At 43.2% G+C, this 19,748-nt stretch overlaps 3 protein-coding genes across 3 annotated transcripts; 1 reads left to right on the forward strand and 2 right to left on the reverse strand.

The window, feature by feature from the left end:
• Window positions 1–50: 50 nt before the first annotated feature.
• On the reverse strand, window positions 51–5,732 carry LOC139549407 (dehydrogenase/reductase SDR family member 12-like). Its single transcript, XM_071359892.1, has 10 exons — window positions 5,575–5,732; window positions 4,117–4,250; window positions 3,870–3,952; window positions 3,669–3,764; window positions 3,329–3,410; window positions 3,182–3,243; window positions 2,994–3,098; window positions 2,651–2,741; window positions 2,277–2,414; window positions 51–1,331 (listed from the first exon to the last, which is right to left on the reverse strand). The coding sequence occupies exons 1-10, from the start codon at window positions 5,643–5,645 to the stop codon at window positions 1,216–1,218; spliced, it is 978 nt and encodes a 325-aa protein (XP_071215993.1). The 5' UTR covers window positions 5,646–5,732; the 3' UTR covers window positions 51–1,215.
• A 589-nt stretch (window positions 5,733–6,321) lies between these two features.
• Window positions 6,322–12,737, forward strand: LOC139549410 (AP-1 complex subunit sigma-3-like). The gene is made up of 5 exons (XM_071359894.1): window positions 6,322–6,417; window positions 7,146–7,324; window positions 10,135–10,243; window positions 11,155–11,292; window positions 11,397–12,737. Exons 1-5 carry the CDS (start codon window positions 6,415–6,417, stop codon window positions 11,430–11,432), a joined length of 465 nt encoding a protein of 154 aa, XP_071215995.1. The 5' UTR covers window positions 6,322–6,414; the 3' UTR covers window positions 11,433–12,737.
• Window positions 12,738–13,176: 439 nt separating this feature from the next.
• LOC139549408 (secretogranin-2b-like) lies at window positions 13,177–17,498 on the reverse strand. The gene is made up of 3 exons (XM_071359893.1): window positions 17,386–17,498; window positions 16,693–16,847; window positions 13,177–15,591 (listed from the first exon to the last, which is right to left on the reverse strand). The coding sequence occupies exon 3, from the start codon at window positions 15,577–15,579 to the stop codon at window positions 13,576–13,578; it is 2,004 nt and encodes a 667-aa protein (XP_071215994.1). The 5' UTR covers window positions 15,580–15,591; window positions 16,693–16,847; window positions 17,386–17,498; the 3' UTR covers window positions 13,177–13,575.
• Window positions 17,499–19,748: the final 2,250 nt, after the last annotated feature.

The raw sequence follows: 19,748 nt of genomic DNA on the forward strand, positions 1-19,748 counted from the left end.
TGCCTCCCCCATCTGCAATATAGTAACACTCAGAAAATACTTTACATCAGTTGGGTTTTACATCAGTGTATTTTTTTATTCAAGGATGAAATCACAAAATACATGACTGCCTCATCAATAAGCATATTTATATATCTCATTATTTCCTCAAAGTGTTTAAGTTCCCCTTAAACATCAAGTGTTACATAAATATATCTTAGCTGTATTGGCCATGTCAGGTACAGCGGTGGGAACTTCTCTGGTCTGAATAGGTAAAAGCTCCATCTACCTGCTGATAGTGAGAGGTCTCTTCATGCCTGGGCTCAGTATAACCACCCAGAGGGGTCTATTACAATGCAAGATCAATGATTTAACCAGCTAACTTGCCAAAATATTCAGATTATTATAATTTTGTAGATGAGCATGAAATGAGGATGGTGTAATTGACTCAACAACCAAAACCACATATCTAAGTTGACCTTCTAATTGATGTTTCTGGTTGTTAATCAAAGTTAGCTGGCTAACTCATGAATCCTGCTCTGTCGTTTTGCCCTCCTGATGATGTAATTGTGTTAATGCACACCAATGCATTTAATCAGTTATGTACACAAGCGTTGTAGACTTTTCATGGATAAACAGACAACTTCATGAGTTTGTAATACTGAAGAAGCACTTGGGTAAATTAGTTTGAACATTTTCAAAGCAGAGCAAACCAACCAACCCTGTGTTAGGCTGGGCCCATAGCAACAGGCTGTGATGTGATTGGTGGATGGATAAGGGAGTGACTTTGGTCACATCAGATTCCCATCTGATTGACAGCTTTCATTGAGTCACTGCTTGAAGTGGTAGAAAAACAACATACTGTGTTTGTTGGGTTAAATGTATAAAGAACTGAAAAGTGCTTTCCCTATCAGCAGCTCAAAGGCTACAAGGTAAAGAACTCTTTTCAGAGAACCCCAAATCAGCATCATCAAACACTGTTCTGTTTTAGCCCTCAGTGCAGGAGTTTTTAGCTTAGAATATTGTGTTTTAAGCCATGTAGAGGTTATATATTTAAAACGTGTTAGAGGTCAATAAATATCTGAACTGTTAAAGTAGTGCAAATCAAATATAGTAGGACCCCCTCCCTGACAGGTATGTGTAGACTGTTAGCTATGCTGAACTGGTTCCCAGTATACGGCACTGGTTCCAGTGTGTACTGTAGTACTGGTATGGTACTTGTGTGTGGTAGTGGTCTCAATGGGGCTGGAAGGTCTTGGCCAGATCCTCCATCACACTCATGAACTTCTGCTGCTCCAACGGGGAGCTGTGGGTCCAGGCCAGGGGCAGGTGGGCCGACACCATCCTCCGATCTGACACACACAATACAGTCTGTTTTACAACCTGGTTGGTTAAAATAGTGGCATTTACTATTCACATTGTGATTGATCCATCCTATAGCCATGTCAATGACGTTAGCTAGAAAATACAGTTCAACCAAAACGTAGGCCTAGCTGTTGACCCCAGATCCCCTGACATGTATTGTGTACATGCAGGCACAGAGATGAGAGGATGTGTCTGTGTTAGTGACTCTATTGAAGTGTTTCTTTTCTATCCCGCTGTGCTGGGGAAGGTCACTGAGGTCGCCGCATTGGAGAGAGAGGGTGTGTGTCAGAGGGGGGTTCCACTGTACTCTCTGGTACCGAGAGCTCCAGCTGCAGTGGACCAATGCCAGAAACCCAGCCCAACCCACCGCCCGCCTGCTATCTCCAACCTTCCCCATCCTCTCATGCCCTCAGTCCAACCCACACAGACAAACACTGCATTCAGACAGCACTCGTCTTCTTTCTCTCCTTCTTCCCCACTCTCTAAACCCCTACCATACGCTCCAAATATCCTCTCATCTCTTTCTCTCTCTGTCACTATTCTTCTCTCTCTCCCCTTTCCCTCTCCTTCGACCTCTTTTCTCCAATTCTGACTGAGGTCCACTGTACCGAGAAGCCTGGCTGTTTTAGAGAGCTCTTGTTTTCTCCAGAAGCACATATTGAGAACGGGTTGTGAGGAGAGAGAGTGTGTGTGGATCTGACAGTTAACCCATGACACTCTACGCTAGACCTCACTTTGCTGTCTAACTGTAGCTTTCTCTCTCACTCTCTCTCTTCTGGTCATGACTTCAGATACTTTACCATATAACACATATTATATTGCTACCTGTAATTGCTAAACAAATGGGAACAATCCCATTCTTCAGACAATGCTTCACTTTGTTTGTGATACTTAATTTAGAACTTGTGTTTTCTGTGTCTCTTACTGCCTACCCTGGAAGAAGCTTCCGCTGGGCTTGGTGGCGGTGGCCTCTGAGATGGCCAACCACACCGCGGTGTCAGCCCCCTGCTCCGGGGTCCTCAGGCTGTCCTTCATAGACTGGTAGAAGTCAGGCATGGCATTGGCCACCGCTACAACTCCAGAGAGAGAGAGAGAGACGCGTCAGTAACACAGTTATCTTAGTGTATTATGTTTAAAACTGTTTTAGACAATATTAAAACAGAGTTGGATTTATGTATTGAAATAGTACATCTCAATTGTAAATGTCAACCTCCAAATGTGGATATGTGTTTACAATGTTGTCATACTTAGAACCAAAGCTGTTAGTTGCTGGTGATTATGTAGTTGTGGTGTATTGATACAGTACCCGGCGTGTCCACCCAGCCAGGGTGCATCACTGAGAAGTGGACGTTGCTATGGGTCTTGGCCCACTGCTCTGTCATCACCACCTGTTGCCTCTGAAACACACACAATACATACACACACACCAGTAGCTGGGACCAGTTCAAGCACAAATCTCAAACGCAACATTCCCCCGCTCCCCCGCCCTCCTGCTCCCCCACCCCCCCGCTACCCCGCCAACCCGCTCCCCTGCTACCCCGCCCTCCCACTCCCCCGCCCTCCAGCTCCCCTGCCCTCCCGCTCCCCCGATCTCCCCCGCCCTCCCGCTCCCCTGGTCCCCCGCTCCCCTGCACTCCTGCTCCCCTGACCTTGTGCTGTGCGTAGACCATGGTCCCGTCATAGCGACCTATTTCTGTCTGCAGGTTCCCTGTCCTCAGCTTCTGGACCAGCATCCCTCCAGATGAAACTGTGATCTGAGGAGGAGGATTTAGTAAAATTACATCTAAGAGAATAACCACCAGTGGTGGTGCCAGTGGGTTGTGGGTTTCAAACTCACCACTCTTGGCTCTGCACTCTTCTCCAGTAAGGGAATCAGGCCCTTGGTCAGGATATACACACCTAGAGATAGAGAGAGATGTGTGTCTTTCAAAGGGTATTGAGACTGAAGTATTCGTATTCACATTCACCTCTCTCATTGACTCACCCATGACGTTACTGGCAAAGCTCTTCTCCAGCCCCTCAGCGTTCACATCCCTCTCACTCATGATGCAGCCTGCATTATTTATCTGATCAAATCAATCAGTCAGTAAATAATCCTACATTATGAATACTGTACACATGTAATAATACATCAAACATGGGAAGAAGCCCTACATTATGGGAAGGATGAGAGACAGAGAGAGCGAGAGACCGAGAGAGAGCGAGAGACAGAGAGCGAGCGAGAGACAGAGAGGATGATGATGAAAGGCAGGGTGATGACTAGAGGGAGAAAAATATATGTTACAGGGTTATCACTTTGAGTCAAACATATGTTCATCACTCACCAGTACATTCAAGGCTTTGTACTTCCTCTTGAAGGCCTCTGCAAACTCCCAAACCTTCCGTGTCTCCGACAGGTCCAGAATGTGGACATATATTTCCTGAAATTACATGATTATTACACTCTGGTTTAGAATATCCAAACAGTGTAAAAAGTCCCCCACACAAACATTTTTAAGGTGAGAGAGAGGCCCAAACGCATTCACTTTATTTCCTGACTCCTTGACAATGTCAGCCCTGGCCTCCTCTGCTTTGTCCTTGTTCCTGCACACCATGTGGACTGTACCACCTGTAGACGGGATGGGGGGATAACAGTAGAGGAAGAGTGGCTGAACCAGCGGTGTATTCAGTGCGGTGAAACGTGATGATTCTTTTCCTCCAAAGACACACATACACACACTCACTCACACTTGCACACACACACTCTCTCTACTCTACAGACACACACTGTACCTCTCTTGGCGATGGCCATGGCTGTAGCTCTCCCTATGCCACTGTTGGCTCCGGTGATCATGAAGACCCTGCCTGCCATGGACACCTGCAGGTCCTTTTCCACAAAGTGTTTGGCGGCAGAGAGGAACGCACTCCTGCAACACACACAGTTAGACAGACAGCGGTTAGGTGGAGGATATCCATCCACTGCTCCACTCCACAGGGTGGTAGAGGGGGACTGAGGAGCTCAGTAACAATACACCCTTTTCCACTTGAAATGACTGAATGATCGATTGAAAACAGATTATAAGAAAGTGGGTCAGTGCCAGTGCACATAGATGTCCTGGGGTCAGATAGATGCTGTCTCCCGCTCCGAACCTAAAATGGAGCAAATTCCAAACAGTTTAGATATTCAATCAGCAAGACAAAGGTCTAACAAAGGGAAAGACTGTTGCATCATCTCTTAGGTAATGTGAGAAGGAGAGAGGAGGTGGTTCTGAGGCCACCGCTGGTGACACCGACAGCGGCCTATGTGCCTCGTCAAGGGGTTCAATGGCAGCCATTGTTCCCAATGGGGGATTAAGGGAGCAAAGCGGTGCTGTGCTTAGGGATTGTTTTCGGCTAAATGCATGCTCTGTTTGGTGGTGTCATGCAGCGTAAACACTAGTGGAGTCCAGGGTCAGGGAGACTGGTTGGTCTCTGCAAGAAAACACAACATTGAACAAAGGAAGTGCTGAATAAATGACAAAGACACCTCTTCAGTTGGATTTGATTGCTTTGTTTTAGAATGAGGAAAGGCAGTGTGTGGTCTGATGCTATTTTTTGTTTTTATTTTTTTATTTTTTTGGTCTGATGCTATTGGTAAGCCATTTATCAACAGTTCCACATGATGGCCTTGACTTGAGTTGGTGGATTTCCAAATAAGATTGCAAGCTTTATAGTAAGCATTGATAACCCAATTTATTTAGTAATATGATGGCAAAAAGTAAACAGTTCTTCAACAGTTTAGTCCATTTAGCGGTTTTGACACCACACAGCAGTAAAGGCCCAGGCCCTATTTTGAAGATCTTAGATCAGTTTGCCTATCCTGATTCTTAATCAATGAGGGTGAAAAGAAATCTATAATCTATCTGAAACACTGTGATGTTCACTGTGATTAATTGAATACTATCATGCCAAAGGATGAACACACATACAAACAAAGAGAGAGAGAGAGAGAGAGAATATACACATTGTTCTGGAAATAGGAATGTATTTTGTATTATTCAGTTTTATACATTTTATTGATTTAGTTTATATTTGTGGCATTTGTAGCCAGGGATTTGATTCCATGAAATAACCTGAATCAACCATAACAAATGTGTGCGTATGGACCCAAAAGGTGTGGGACCAGTTATCAGTTGCCTACTGTTCTCCAGAGTAAATATAAAAGCATGAAAGATGATGATGACAGACACACCATAACATAGCAAATCTTACCTGGTGAATTCAGTCATTCCTTTCAGAAACCAAGCGGAGTTGCGGTAAAGAGACATCGTTGTATTACCCATGGAAACCTCTCGTCCCGTCGTCTGTTATTGCACTCTCTCCTCCGGTTTTAACTTGGGCCAAACCCACGTGTTTCAATTTACATTGGATGACACCTTCGGCCACCCAGCGGCGACTAGGGAACAATAACTGAAGCACAATGAAATTCAGTGTCAACTGGTGTCAGCTCGACACTGTCCTTGATGTCTATAGGCTTGAATTAATGAAATAAAATATATTTCCTACTGAATATTCAATAGGCTTACATGGCAAATTCAGGATTTGCTTGTACAGCATTTCAAATGTAAATTAAATGTATTTCAACAACCGCATATTTCAGTAACAGAAGAAAATTTTATCAGGGAATTATTGATAACAATTCTAGGGGAAATGAAGCTATTGTCGGTTTTTATCGGCATGTAGGCTACAATAGAAAAAGCTCTAATAACACGCAATATGTCTGGAAATGAAAGATGATAGACACACAAACACATCATTTGGTTTGACAAGCAGGATGGTTTCTATATTTGATCCCAAACCAGAGTGTACATACAGTACACTGCAATCCACCTTTCCCAGGAAAGCTCCTGTGACAGGTGTGAACCAATCTCGACCAAGCAAAGCAAAAAACGAGGCGCGGCACAGTAAAGAGAAGGTGTGGTTTCGCAATTTAACCCACAGCATTGTGGGAAGGTTGACGATGCCTCAGCCATATGAATCGGTTTCACGCAAGAATTTAGATAACATATTTTTCATCAAGTGTCGGCCTTAGCCTCACATTGCAGCTTCACGATGGTGAGTCAAATGTCGTCTTTTGGTTCCATGTTCAAGTTTTGACATATTTTACAGGGCAAGTAAATGCTCTCTTTATAACATGCACCTGTCCAAAAGGTGAGTAGTCTACTGTAACTGTAACTGTGTGGTCATTGGCGCTCCATCACACTTAGTTCCTTTGGCCTGTCGTTGAACTTGAGTCTTGTCGCCTGAACCTGTTTGCCCGGAGGCTACAGTAGCCTAAAGAAGCGTTGCTGTCATGTTTTTATAGTAGAACGTCTTGAAAGTAATGTGTAAGTTACATTTTTGCTTAAACTGGCCATTATAAGGCTGACCGTGGAGAATTGTGAAATATTGTTTATGTCTGGCACAACAAGCATCAGTTAGAAGTGTGGTTTGGATTGCAACACATCTAGGCATAATGAGTATAATTGTGGGGTGTGTTCAAAGTGTCTGAGTATGTGTGAGTGAGTAGCCTATATGAAAATGTCAATTTGTGTGTTACATGAGCATACTATGTTACATGAGCATACGATGTATCATTCGGTGTATGTGAATACGTATTAATGCAGTTACTGATTAACTAGGCGTTAACAACATGGTTGGACACCAGAGTGACACCAGAGAACCTAATGAACAAGAGGAACTATTCTGCTTCAATCTGTTGCCTGCAATAATACCCATTCTAGTCATTCTATTTCTATGATTTGGTTCCAAGCGGGTCAACTTCCTGCCCCCTCTCCCCACAGATGCGCTTCCTGCTGCTGTTCAGCCGGCAGGGGAAGCTGCGACTGCAGAAGTGGTTCACTCCGGTGACTGAGAGAGAGAAAAAGAAGGTGATCAGGGAAATGACTCTGATGGTGCTGGCTCGCCCTCCCCGCTCCTCTAACTTCCTCCACTGGAGGGACCTCAAGATTGTTTACAAGAGGTGACTGAGGAAGTAGATTATGTGTTTGGGGCTGGATCTGTCTGTGGTTTACCTTCGATCTCTTTCTCTTATATCCCTCTCTCTCTCTTTAATTTGCTTTATTTGGCAGATTATTTGGTTTCCTATTTTTGACTTCTGTCTTTTCTTTTGTCTGTTTCTCTGTTTCTCTGCCCTATTGCTGTCTGTTTCTCTGTTGACCCCTATTGCTGTCTGTTTCTCTGTTTCTCTGCCCTATTGCTGTCTGTTTCTCTGTTGACCCCTATTGCTGTCTGTGTTTCCCCCCTCTCACTATTGTCTCTGGGCTGGAAACAGACTAAGGTGCCTGTGTACTGTAGTGGTGTGGCGGGATGGATGGGGGTGGAAGGGGGTAGACTGGAACCATCCTTGGCCCTTTTTATTAGTGGTTAATGTTTAACCTCTTAAAATCCTTCCTCCTTACCCACAAAAACAAACAGACGCACAAGTTAAATAATCTAATTTTATTTGTCACATACACATGGTTAACAGATGTTAATGCGAGTGTAGCGAAATGTTTGTGCTTCTAGTTCCGACCATGCAGTAATATCTAACAAGTAATCTAACAATTTTACAACAACTACCTTATACACACAAGTGTAAAGGAATGAATAAGAATATGTACATAAAAATATATGGATGAGCGATGGCCGAACGGCATAGGCAAGATGCAGTAGATGGTATAGAGTACAGTATATACATATGAGATGAGTAATGTAGGGTATGTAAACATTATATAAAGTGGCATTGTTTAAAGCGGCTAGTGATATACATTTATTACATCCAATTTTTAATTATTAAAGTGTCTAGAGATGAGTCACTATGTTGGCAGCAGCCACTCAATTTTAGTGATGGCTTTTTAATAGTCTGATGGCCTTGAGATAGAAGCTGTTTTTCAGTCTCTCGGTCCCAGCTTTGATGCACCTGTACTGACCTCGCCTTCTGGATGATAGCGGGGTGAACAGGCAGTGGCTCGGGTGATTGTTGTCCTTGATGATCTTTATGGCCTTCCTGTGGCATCGGGAGGTGTAGGTATCCTGGAGGGCAGGTAGTTTGCCCCCGGTGATGCGTTGTGCAGACCTCACTACCCTCTGGAGAGCCTTACGGTTGTGGGCGGAGCAGCTGCCGTACCAGGCGGTGATACAGCCCGACAGGATGCTCTCGATTGTGCATCTGTAACAGGTTGTGAGTGTTTTTGGTGACAAGCCGCCTTTCTTCAGCCTCCTGAGGTTGAAGAGGCGCTGCTGCGCCTTCTTCACCACACTGTCTGTGTGGGTGGACCATTTCATTTTGTCCGTGATGTGTACACCGAGGAACTGAAAACTTTCCACCCTCTTCACTACTGTCCCGTCGATGTAGATAGGGGGGGTGCTCCCTCTGCTGTTTCCTGAAGTCCACGATCATCTCCTTTGTTTTGTTGACATTGAGTGTGGGGTTATTTTCCTGACACCACACTCTGAGTGCCCTCACCTCCTCCCTGTAGGCCGTCTCGTCGTTGTTGGTAATCAAGCCTACCACTGTAGTGTTGTTTGCAAACTTGACGATTGAGTTGGAGGAGTGCATGGCCATGTTGTTTCCTACCCTCACCACCTGGGGGCGGCCCGTCAGGAAGTCCAGGACCCAGTTGCACAGGGCAGGGTCGAGACCCAGGGTCTTGAGCTTAATGACGAGTTTGGAGGGTACTATGGTGTTAAATGCTGAGCTGAAGTCAATGAACAGCATTCTTACATAATATTCCTCTTGTCCAGATGTTTTAGGGCAGTGTGATTGCGATTGTGTCGTCTGTGGACCTAACAATCATTTTTCCACCTCTCCCACACTTAACTTTATAAAATTCAAACTTGCACTGCTTTTCTTTCATTATTAGTTTTTTATGCATGAATATAATTGCTCACTGTTTGTCGTGGGCATTTCCTGTTAAGTTTGCCCACTTTGCCAATGAAATAATCATTAAAATAATTGGCAACATCAAATGGTTTTGTGATGAATAAGCCATCTGATTCGATGAAAGATGGAGTTGAATTTGTCTTTCTGCCCATAATTTCATTTAAAGTACTCAAGTTTTTTTCCCATCATTCTTTATATTGTTGATCTTGGCTTCATAATAAAGTTTCTTCTTTTTGTTCAGTTTAGTCACATAATTTCTCAATTTGCAGTAAGTCAGCCAGTCAGATGTACTGCCAGACTTATTAGCCACTCCTTTTGCCCCATCTCTTTCAACCATACAGTTTTTCAATTCCTCATAAATCCATGGAGCCTTAACAGTTCTAAAAGTCAGTCAGTACTTTGGGTGGTGGACCATTCTTAATACACACAGGAAACTGTTGAGCGTGAAAAACCTAGCAGTGTTGCGGTTCTTGACACACTCAAACCGGTGCGCCTGGCACCTACTACCATACCCTGCTCAAAGGCACTTAAATATTTTGTCTTGCTCATTCACCCTCTGAATGGGGCACATACACAATCCATGTCTCAATTGTATCAAGGCTTAAATCCTTCTTTAACCTGTCTCCTCCCCTTCATCGGCACTGATTGAAGTGTTTTTAACAAGTGACATCAATAAGGGATCATAGACTGACCAGGTAAATCCAGGTGAAAGCTATCATGGAAAGGGCAGGTGTTCTTAATGTTTTGTACACTCACTGTACAAGTTAAACACATAACAGACAAGAGCAGTATGTTCTACCCTTAGTCACCATTTGGCTTAATAAGCATGAACCTCTATGGTAAAGTGACTCTCTCCATATAAACATAAAAACCATAACCCTGTTCCTTGATCTCTGACCCCCTTGCAGGTATGCCAGCCTCTACTTCTGCTGTGGTTTGGAGGACCAGGACAATGAACTGTTGACCTTGGAGGTGCTGCACCGATATGTCGAGCTGCTGGACAAATACTTTGGCAACGTAAGCATGATGTACAGGCAATGCAAGGGCTATTCATTGGCAGGTTAAGGTCTCTTTGGGGGACAATGTTCAATATAACACAGGGAAAGTTCAGATGAAATTGGTGAATAGAAACTAAATGTGCTTTTTACAGCATTTTCAACATTTTTATAATCTTAATGGTGCCTAATTCCTTTCATTGAAGTGCTGTTGTCGCCCTGTCTGCTCTGCTGCAGGTCTGTGGGTTGGATATCATCTTTAACTTTGACAAGGCCTGCTTCATCGTGTGTGTACATGTTTTAGTTTACTATTCCCAAGAATAGTAAACAAACAAAAATTCAGATAAGTGAGGAAATTTTGCTGGTCCTCAGTAGGAAAAAAGGCAATTTCAGGATTAGGGGTTATGTTTAGGGTTAAGGTTAGGGTTGGGGGTTAGGGAAAATAGGATTTTGAATGGGAATCAATGAATGGTCCTCACAAGTATAGTAAGACATGGGTGTGTCTGTGCTCGTGCATGTGTGTGGTTATTACAGAATTACATGAAAAGTGGAGGCTTGTGTTGAAAGTAAAATGAGTCAGTCAAATACATCAACAGAAGCATACAGACACACTGAGACACTAGTTTAATCTAATTGTTACAATGGCAAAACAGAAGTGATCAGAAAGTGTATCAGGAATCAGGATCCATGCTGCCTCCTGACAGAAATGTATAAATGAAAGTGACTGCATCACCCTGACGTGCGACAGACAGGACTTGACAGGCAACCAAAATAAAAGACCACTGGCTGACAATAACCCCGTCATAGGCACCTCCCATACCGCACGGTCTCTTTCTGCAGTCCCCTACAACCCTGCCTCATTCTTTGGTTGATCTTGGGCGTGAGTGAGTCATCGATGGACTTTAACTGTGTACATGTGCATGCACACTGCAGGTGTGTGAGCTGGACATCATCTTTAACTTTGAGAAGGCCTACTTCATCCTTGATGAGTTCCTGATGGGAGGAGAGATCCTGGAGACCTCCAAGACAGCTGTGGGCATCGCTATGGAGGAGGCAGAGACACTACAAGAGGTGACCCCTCCCCACACACAGACACACACACACACACACACAGTCACTTAAGTGTGACACACTTGCCAAAATATGTAAATATGTTTATTCTGTTCTCTCAACAGACAATGGAGGAGTATATGAGTAAACCGACCTACTGAACCAATAACAGGGACATGAGTTGAACCTTAAGACTGAAGAATCCTTTCCCCAGTTGCCATAAGTGCCACAACATTTAAACTATTAAACTGTAATACACTCTTCCATTCAGACACCACACATAGTAATACACTCTTCCATTCAGACATCGCACATAGTAATACACTCTTCCATTCAGACATCACACATAGTAATACACTCTTCCATTCAGACACCGCACATAGTAATACACTCTTCCATTCAGACATCGCACATAGTAATACACTCTTCCATTCAGACATCACACATAGTAATACACTCTTCCATTCAGACATCACACATAGTAATACACTCTTCCATTCAGACATCACACATAGTAATACACTCTTCCATTCAGACATCACACATAGTAATACACTCTTCCATTCAAACATCACACATAGTAATACACTCTTCCATTCAGACATCACACATAGTAATACACTCTTCCATTCAGACACCGCACATAGTAATACACTCTTCCATTCAGACACCGCACATAGTAATACACTCTTCCATTCAGACATCACACATAGTAATACACTCTTCCATTCAGACATCACACATAGTAATACACTCTTCCATTCAGACACCGCACATAGTAATACACTCTTCCATTCAGACACCGCACATAGTAATACACTCTTCCATTCAGACATCACACATAGTAATACACTCTTCCATTCAGACACCGCACATAGTAATACACTCTTCCATTCAGACATCGCACATAGTAATACACTCTTCCATTCAGACATCACACATAGTAATACACTCTTCCATTCAGACATCACACATAGTAATATAGTAACAACACAGTCTGTTGTTTTATATAAGCACTTTCTAAAAGATGCATTAGGAGTTTGTTTTAAAACACAGTTTAACTTTTTTTACTTTGAGATTTTTTTATGTGTTATTAGTTTAAACTATTTTATAATGACATTATATTTGATAGGATCATACATGTTTTAAAAAATGGTAGCCTACTTTGCCTTATGTGATTTTCAAGCAAATTAATGTTATTTTAGAATATTGCAGCTGCATTTTCAAATGTTTTAATTCAGTTGTGAGTTGATCCAAAGGATTTAAACCACAATATTACCATTTTGAAAGTCACATTTATTATTTTAATTCTATGTTGTCTAATGTATCCATTGTCTACACAAGCATAGTGCCTTATTGTAATATGTATCAGTAGTCAAGCTCTAGCCAGAGGGTTCTAAGGCTGAAGTTAAAGGTGGACATTTTGAAAAGTGTTGCAGTACCGTTAAAGTTGTACTGTCTGAGTAGTTTTGTTTCCAGAATAGTCTTTTAAATGTTAGTTGGAGTACGTTGTTTCCAACTTTTGAAAATTGATTATTGCTACTTTATTAGACTATATCTCTTGGTTTTATAGCTGGAATTGACTAGAACTACCCTGCTTGCCCCAGGCTAAGATATTTGTCGTCTTAGTTCGTTGCAACCTGAGTTGACCTATGGTGCTAAAATCATGGAAATAGAATCTCATTCTGTGTGTCGGAAATTCCCAATATCAGGTTTTCTCATTATTGTAGCTCCAAATGGATTACAATATACTACTAGCTTACCTGTCAAACTAAGATGTTTGATTGATCGAGGCTACATATTGTTGTTGCTGACACATTGAGGCAGATGGTGTTTTGAATGTGATATCCTGCAGCCTGTTCACCATCTCTGTGTGCTCCAAATGAGTAAACACTACACAGTAAGGAAAAAATAAAGTCAATGCTTTATTCATCTCATACGTCACACATTACCGAACACATGTACGAAATATAATTTACGAGGAATAACACAAGTGGATGTGAAGAATCCAACACTGATTCGGCTGTATGGGCACTGAAATGTACGGCTAGTTTGAAGTGTTGTTTTATCTAGCCTATCAAAAACATTGAATATTATGCCACACACCCAGTTACAACCACCAATAGGCACTCCCTTGTAGCTACATCAGATCAAGTTCATGTATAAATTGGCTATTAAAGCATGAGCTGTAGTAAATCTACTGAAGAGACTAAACTCCATTGCATGTATTTATTTTTCAAAATAATTTATTATGATTCCCCCCCATCAAAACAATTATATAATATGTAGCTGCATCTCCCCCATCTACATTCCTTTGACAGTTTTGGCGTAAAGGTCCTTATCTTCGGTCTCTGGGTTCAGATAGCCTAGGACTTTCAGCAGCACGTCGTCATCCAAGCCATGCGTTTGCAAAGCACCGCCCGTGTCCTCCTCGGGTTCTGACTGCCTTTTCTGAGGCTGGCTTTTGTCTGAGTCCATTTGGTCAAAGTAGTCCTGTACCGCCTGCTCGAACTTTCCCAGCACAAGCTTATCGTCTTGTGAGGGAGGCTGCGATGCACGCTTTTTTTGGTCTGCCTTGTTTGCTGCCTGCGGGTACTGCACCAACATCTGGGCAGCCAGATATGTCTCCAGCTCGTCTTCGTCGACAGTGTTGTCGTAGTCACCCTTTCCTTTCTCTGGGACGTTTGGCTCAGAGAACATGTAGTCTTTCTGCCTTCCAGCTGGCGCGTAAAACCTTAACGGTGGGCTTGTATGCTGTTTCTGCTTCTTGAGTGCGGGTGCATTCTGATTTGCCACACTTCCCAGCCCAAGGATTTTTTGAATGTCTTCTGTGTTTATTTCGTATGGGACGTTGCTTGTTTGGGTCTCAGGCAGCCGTCTGTTGAAGAATGTCTCTAGAGGGATCTTATTTTTCTTAGAGGAGATCTGAGTTAGTTTGTCCTCTACCCTGGCCAGATCGTTGGGTGTCCAAGAATGTGCTTGTGTCCTCAGTGGTGTCCTGTCCTGTTTTGTCATCTCCCCACTCTTCAGCATGTCCATCAGGTCTTCTGGTGGGATCTGTAGTTTCTGGGAGATTTGGATGAGGTGGTAAATGGCTTGTGGATCTACCTTGTCGCTGTACAGAATTTGAGTTGCCCTCCTCTCTTCCCTCTCCTCCTCTTCTTCTAGCTCTCTCTTCCGCTCCTCCTGCTCTGTTTTCTCTAGCACCTTCAGAAGGTAGTAGTCGACCAGTTTGGTGATGTCATCTGGGTCATGTTCTCCCGGAACCGGCTGGCTCGATCGCTTGACCTCATCAATCTCCTCCTCATCTTCATTATCATCATCCTCTTCATCATCCTTCAAGCCTCTGTCAAACTCCTGCCTGTTGTCACTCTCCTCATCCTCCGTCTCCACCTGCTCCTCTAAGGGCGCCCAGTCCTCTCCCCCCATCACATCCTCATAGGCCAGATTCCTCACCCGGAATATGTCGTCATCATCATCATCCTCCTCTTCATCATCCTCAGTCTGGCGTTTGTGCCCAGCCTTGGCATTGGCTATCCTCCCCAGTTCCTCAAACACAGACTGCAGGTTGGCCAGGTTCTGGGGTGTATACTTCCCTTCCATGTTCTCATTGGTGCGTTTGAAGGGGCTCTCGCGGCCTGGGGCTCTGCTTTCTTCCTCACCGTCCTCCTCATCTTCAAACATCAGTGGGTACTTCCTGTTAGGCCGGCTGGTACGCTGCTGCTGTGACCATGGATATGCCACGCCCTCTCCCAACTGGCTCTCCTCCTTCGCCGGTCTCCGCCCTTTGCCCAGAGTGTGGCGGGCTGCACTGGGCCTCACAGGGGCTGGCTTGGGGCCCTTCTCGGTCTGCTGGAGGGTACTCAGCACCGCCTGCAGCCACTCCTGGGTCTTGTCCTCCTTGTTGCGCTCCCCTTCCTCATCCTCTTCATCCTGGTCCTGGCCGATCTTACGCTGACTGGTCTGGGCAGGAGAGGCTAGCCTCAGCATGGAGCGGAGTTTCTCTGAGTCTTTGTCCATGTTAGTGGTGTCGTAGTCTGGAGTGAGGGGAGCCTGCTCCTGGGGGGCTGGCGCTCCTCCCCCGGTACGCTGGCGGAGGCTCTCAATGTACTCCAAGGCCTTGAGCATGTCTGCGTTGGTGGGGAGGTAGGGGGTGTCTACTTGCTGGGGGTCCAGCTCACTGCCTTTCAGTCTGTGTTCTCTGAGAGAGGCCCCCTGGACACTGCCAGAGCCCAGGAGGAAGAGGAGGAGGAGCAGGGAGAAGAGGAAGGCCATCCCTACCGAGGAGAGCGTGGGGAGTGATGGCATGGTGTCTTCAGCCTGGAGATGACAGACACAACAGAGAGAGAAGTGTCAATGCTAACCTTTAGGTTTAGGATATGATTTTTTCACTGGTCAGACCATTATGTACATATTTCTTTCAAACAAGAATTTGTTAAAGGACTGTGCAGTCAAAATCGTGAGTTTCTTGTGTTTTATATATATTTCCACACTGATGTTGGAATAATACTGTGAAAATGCATGCTGGAGAAATTGCTCTTTAATTTAACGTAATCCCAGTAAAATACTTAACTGTTACCCAGAAATAATTTGATATTGAGATAAAATGGCTGCAATGGACCTTTTTTAATGATAAGGCCAGTTGAAATGCTTTTGTAATGATCAGCTCTCATGATCCTCATTTAAATTCTGAAACCTTTCATTTTCAGACCTGCCATTTTATTCCCGTTTGACGCTTCAGATATATAGTTATAGTTTACCAGTGATAGTGATATGCAATGAGTTTTTATCCAGAGATTTAAAATCGCATCTGTTGAATGCCCAAATTATTGTTTGCGGAGCAGTAATAACATGGATATTCAGCTCGCTTGTAAATCTCATTATTTTTCAAATTGTGACTCATTCCGGAAGGCAGCAATCTAGTTGTCTAGGTAACCCTTCGGCTGATGCTGGCTGCTGTCGAAACACAACTACCTACACACAAGACATCTCTAGCGCACTAAAACGCTGTTGTATTTGTTGCACGAGCTTTTTACTGATAAAATGCGATAGAACTTTATAATCATACACCTAATTTGGATAAAGGTATTGAACACGGCTACTTATAAACCAACTAGTGGATTAATTGGTTTTGAAATCAAAGTATTGCTTAATTTAGGCTACTTATCAGTTTAGCCTACATAATAACTGCAAATTACTGAAAACGAAAACTATAATAAACTTTAGTTAGTCTAAGAATGACAGAACAGAGTATGCATCTCTTCACTGCGGCAGACCTGTTTGCAATGCATCAGGTTGGTTGCAAAGCTAAACGGATTTTAAAATGGACAAACATATTAAACGAACTGAAAATAGTCTTAATTGAAATCCATTTTCTCTAAATAATAATAATTTCGATGTAGGCCCTGAGTAAAGTCTTACCTCTGCAGAATAGTTTCAATTGATCGTCGTGAGTGAACTTAGCATCTCTTTCTCAGTGTGAGCGTGAGCAGGGATTCTGTGTTCAGCACCAGGGACAGCTCCTCCCATTATATGAGGCGCCACCTGACTCGTGCGTCACTGCGACATACGCAATACTAGATCCAAAGAAACATACAAACCCAATTAGAACTGGCTCACATTTGTTCAATTATTTTATAATATCTTAACCTCAACTTTCAATTGGAAATGCTATCATGTCTAATTGTATTGGTTGTTAATTAACCAATAGTGATGAATCTCTGGACATTATGGACGTGATTTAATTAGCCCACAGCACAATGTCTATTTAGATGGTCATAGACCTATACAACCATGCCCACGAGTTCGCCAGAGTATAGGCTAATTATAGATTACAGGCCCAGCTATAATAATTTGTACAGGGACTTGAGACTACGTGAAGCATTTCGTATGCTACATAATGCTGCATTATTTGTGTTTACAACTAAACATTTGTGTAGGCTATTACAGCAACGCTGCACAGCATTTTGGATAATAATGCTGGCCAAGCAAGGAGAAATGCAACATCTGTTGATTTAAAACATATTGGTAGAGATCACTTCCTGTTCCCGTATCGCGCCCTAATCAGGTAGCCTACCATAACTGCTGATGTTCGTAGTAAATTGTGATTTGTACCTATGCGTCAACAAAAGGCGTTCGCGGGCGTCCCCCGTGACAGAGAGTAAAGTCCATCGATGACTCACGCCCAAGATCGGCCGAAGAATGATGCGGGGTGATGAGGACTGCAGAGAGACCGTGCGCTATGGGAGGTGCCTATGACGATGCAATCGTCAGCCAGTGGTCATTTATTTCGGTTGCCTGTTAAGTCCTGTCTGGCGCAGGTCAGGGGGACGCCGTCAATTTCATTCATACATTTACGTCGGGAGTCGGCACTCAGATGTGTACAGTAGTATGATTTGTTTACCTGATTCCAGATATGCTTTCAGATATCACTTCTGTTTTGCCATTGTAACAATTAGATTAGACTCGTGTCTCAGTGTGTCTGTATGCTTCTGTTGATGTATTTGGCTAATAGACCAACCATATTTTACATTCAGCACAAGCCTCCACTTCATGTAATTCCCTAATTACCGCAAGCATACATACACACACACACACACACACACACACACACACACACACACACACACACACACACACACACACACACACACACACACACACACACACACACACACACACACACACACACACACACCAAGCAGTAAAGGAAGTAAGGCTCAAGCAGCTTGGCTAATTGCTTGTGGTTGTGGGGATGCTCCGGGTAAACAGAAACCCATTACCACTCAGTTCCACCCTCTCCCTCCTCCTACAGCCCATCCGCCCAAAACACTGGCCTTTAAGGTCAAATAGAAACTTTCTTGCAGGCTTTTAATTAGCAGCAGTCTCAAGTGTAACTACAGTAATATACATATTGTTGTAATATCTGCATATGTTGCGCCATCTGTTCGATGTAATATCAAATTGTATCAGCCTATTAGAGAGACATAAAAACCTGTTATCTCCAAGTGCCTCAGATACTAATCAACCTGCATCATCTTAGGCCCTGGTTGTAGCCTGAAGACACTGTCTGATTTCAATAAGATAACGTCAGTGAAATTCAGGCTAATTGGTTCTTAATGCTTGCTTGGCATCATATAGACATTGATCTGTAGTAGGCTATTGCTCTGTACAGTATCAGTAATACCCATACATCTGACACATCTGTACTAATTCAATTTGAATTGATCTAATCAATCAAATTGATTCCAATGCCATACCAATTATCCATATCACATGCTGATGTCATATCATAGAGAAACTGCATCGTGACTGATACTACTCCTTAACCCCAGCTGTCAATGTCCTGGCAGGGTGGAGGGAGGGAGAGAGGGATACATTCTATTGGTCTAGAAGCTTTGACGTCAATGGCTCAATTTCCAGGTGGGTCATGTCCCTCTTTGTGTATGTATGATATGGGCTGGTTGTCTCAACCGTTGTCTGCATGTGTTTGCATATATCTCTGTCTGTGTTGTGACTCATGTTCATGCCCCCACTGAATTCTGTACATTTGTGGCAATGGCAATTTGCTTCAGATATACATTTGTGTGTGGGAAGACTATGAAATTATTTCAATATACTCCAGCCTCCAGAGCCCCAGAACGCCATATAAATACTCATCAATGTGGCATAGGCCTTGTTATTGTGAGGGGATTTACAGGTCGATTACAAAGGCGTCCGTATTATCAAATAAGTTTTAATGTCATGTGCACAAGTACAGGGAAATGCCTTTCTTGCAAGCTCTAAACCCAACAATGCAGTAATCAATACCAATGTAATACTAAAAATAGCATAAGGTAGAACAAAAACATGAGAAATAAAAATAGGAAGAACATGAGAAGTTATAGAGTAGATATGTATAGGGGTAACATGTCTAACCTGATGTGTAATTTGTGAGGCATTTGTGTGTGGATGTAATTGTAGCTCGACATACTACTCTTACATAAATGTGCCCTTTTTTATTTTTCTGTTTTCATCTCCAGCTAAAAAAGGAACACTATTTGTTTATTTCAACAAGAGGATGAGTCAGACATAGCTTTTCTACTGACAGATTGTGCTCGGAGCGAGAAATCAGACGAACACAAACATCCTCTGCTGTTGGTGGATGTGAGATGAAAAGCAGATTTATTTTCAAACTAGAACTATGATGTAAATATTGAAAAAAGTGCATTAGTTTGGAAGTTTTTATTTTGTATGAGAGGATTGACGAGGGTGATTCAGCGATAGAGAGGACAATGAGGGAAGTACAGTACAGAGCCCCGAGGAACACCACCAATTCAAATATGTTCTTTAAAAAATATAGATGTCTCTGCTTTTTGTTGTTGAGTGCTCCAACTCCTTTCTACCTCATGAGTCCTTTTTGGAGGTTTTTCTTGGTAAGCCCATCTCAATCTACATGTCTTAACCAGCGTTTCATGTTGATCAGTGATGACCCATCA

Source organism: Salvelinus alpinus, chromosome 22 (assembly GCF_045679555.1).
Source record: "Salvelinus alpinus chromosome 22, SLU_Salpinus.1, whole genome shotgun sequence".
NCBI lineage: Eukaryota > Metazoa > Chordata > Actinopteri > Salmoniformes > Salmonidae > Salvelinus > Salvelinus alpinus.

Excerpts from the sequence above, each read along its gene's own strand:
- LOC139549410 (XM_071359894.1), top strand. Across the intron at positions 7,325-10,134 it reads CTCAAGATTGTTTACAAGAG|GTATGCCAGCCTCTACTTCT; the intron begins GTGACTGAGGAA and ends ACCCCCTTGCAG. Across the intron at positions 10,244-11,154 it reads TGGACAAATACTTTGGCAAC|GTGTGTGAGCTGGACATCAT; the intron begins GTAAGCATGATG and ends TGCACACTGCAG.
- LOC139549407 (XM_071359892.1), bottom strand. The coding sequence starts at position 5,645 with ATGGGTAATACAACGATGTCTCTTTACCGCAACTCCGCTTGGTTTCTG. Across the intron at positions 4,251-5,574 it reads GGAATGACTGAATTCACCAG|GAGTGCGTTCCTCTCTGCCG; the intron begins GTAAGATTTGCT and ends TGTGTGTTGCAG. Across the intron at positions 3,099-3,181 it reads AGAGTGCAGAGCCAAGAGTG|ATCACAGTTTCATCTGGAGG; the intron begins GTGAGTTTGAAA and ends CCTCCTCCTCAG.
- LOC139549408 (XM_071359893.1), bottom strand. The coding sequence starts at position 15,579 with ATGCCATCACTCCCCACGCTCTCCTCGGTAGGGATGGCCTTCCTCTTC.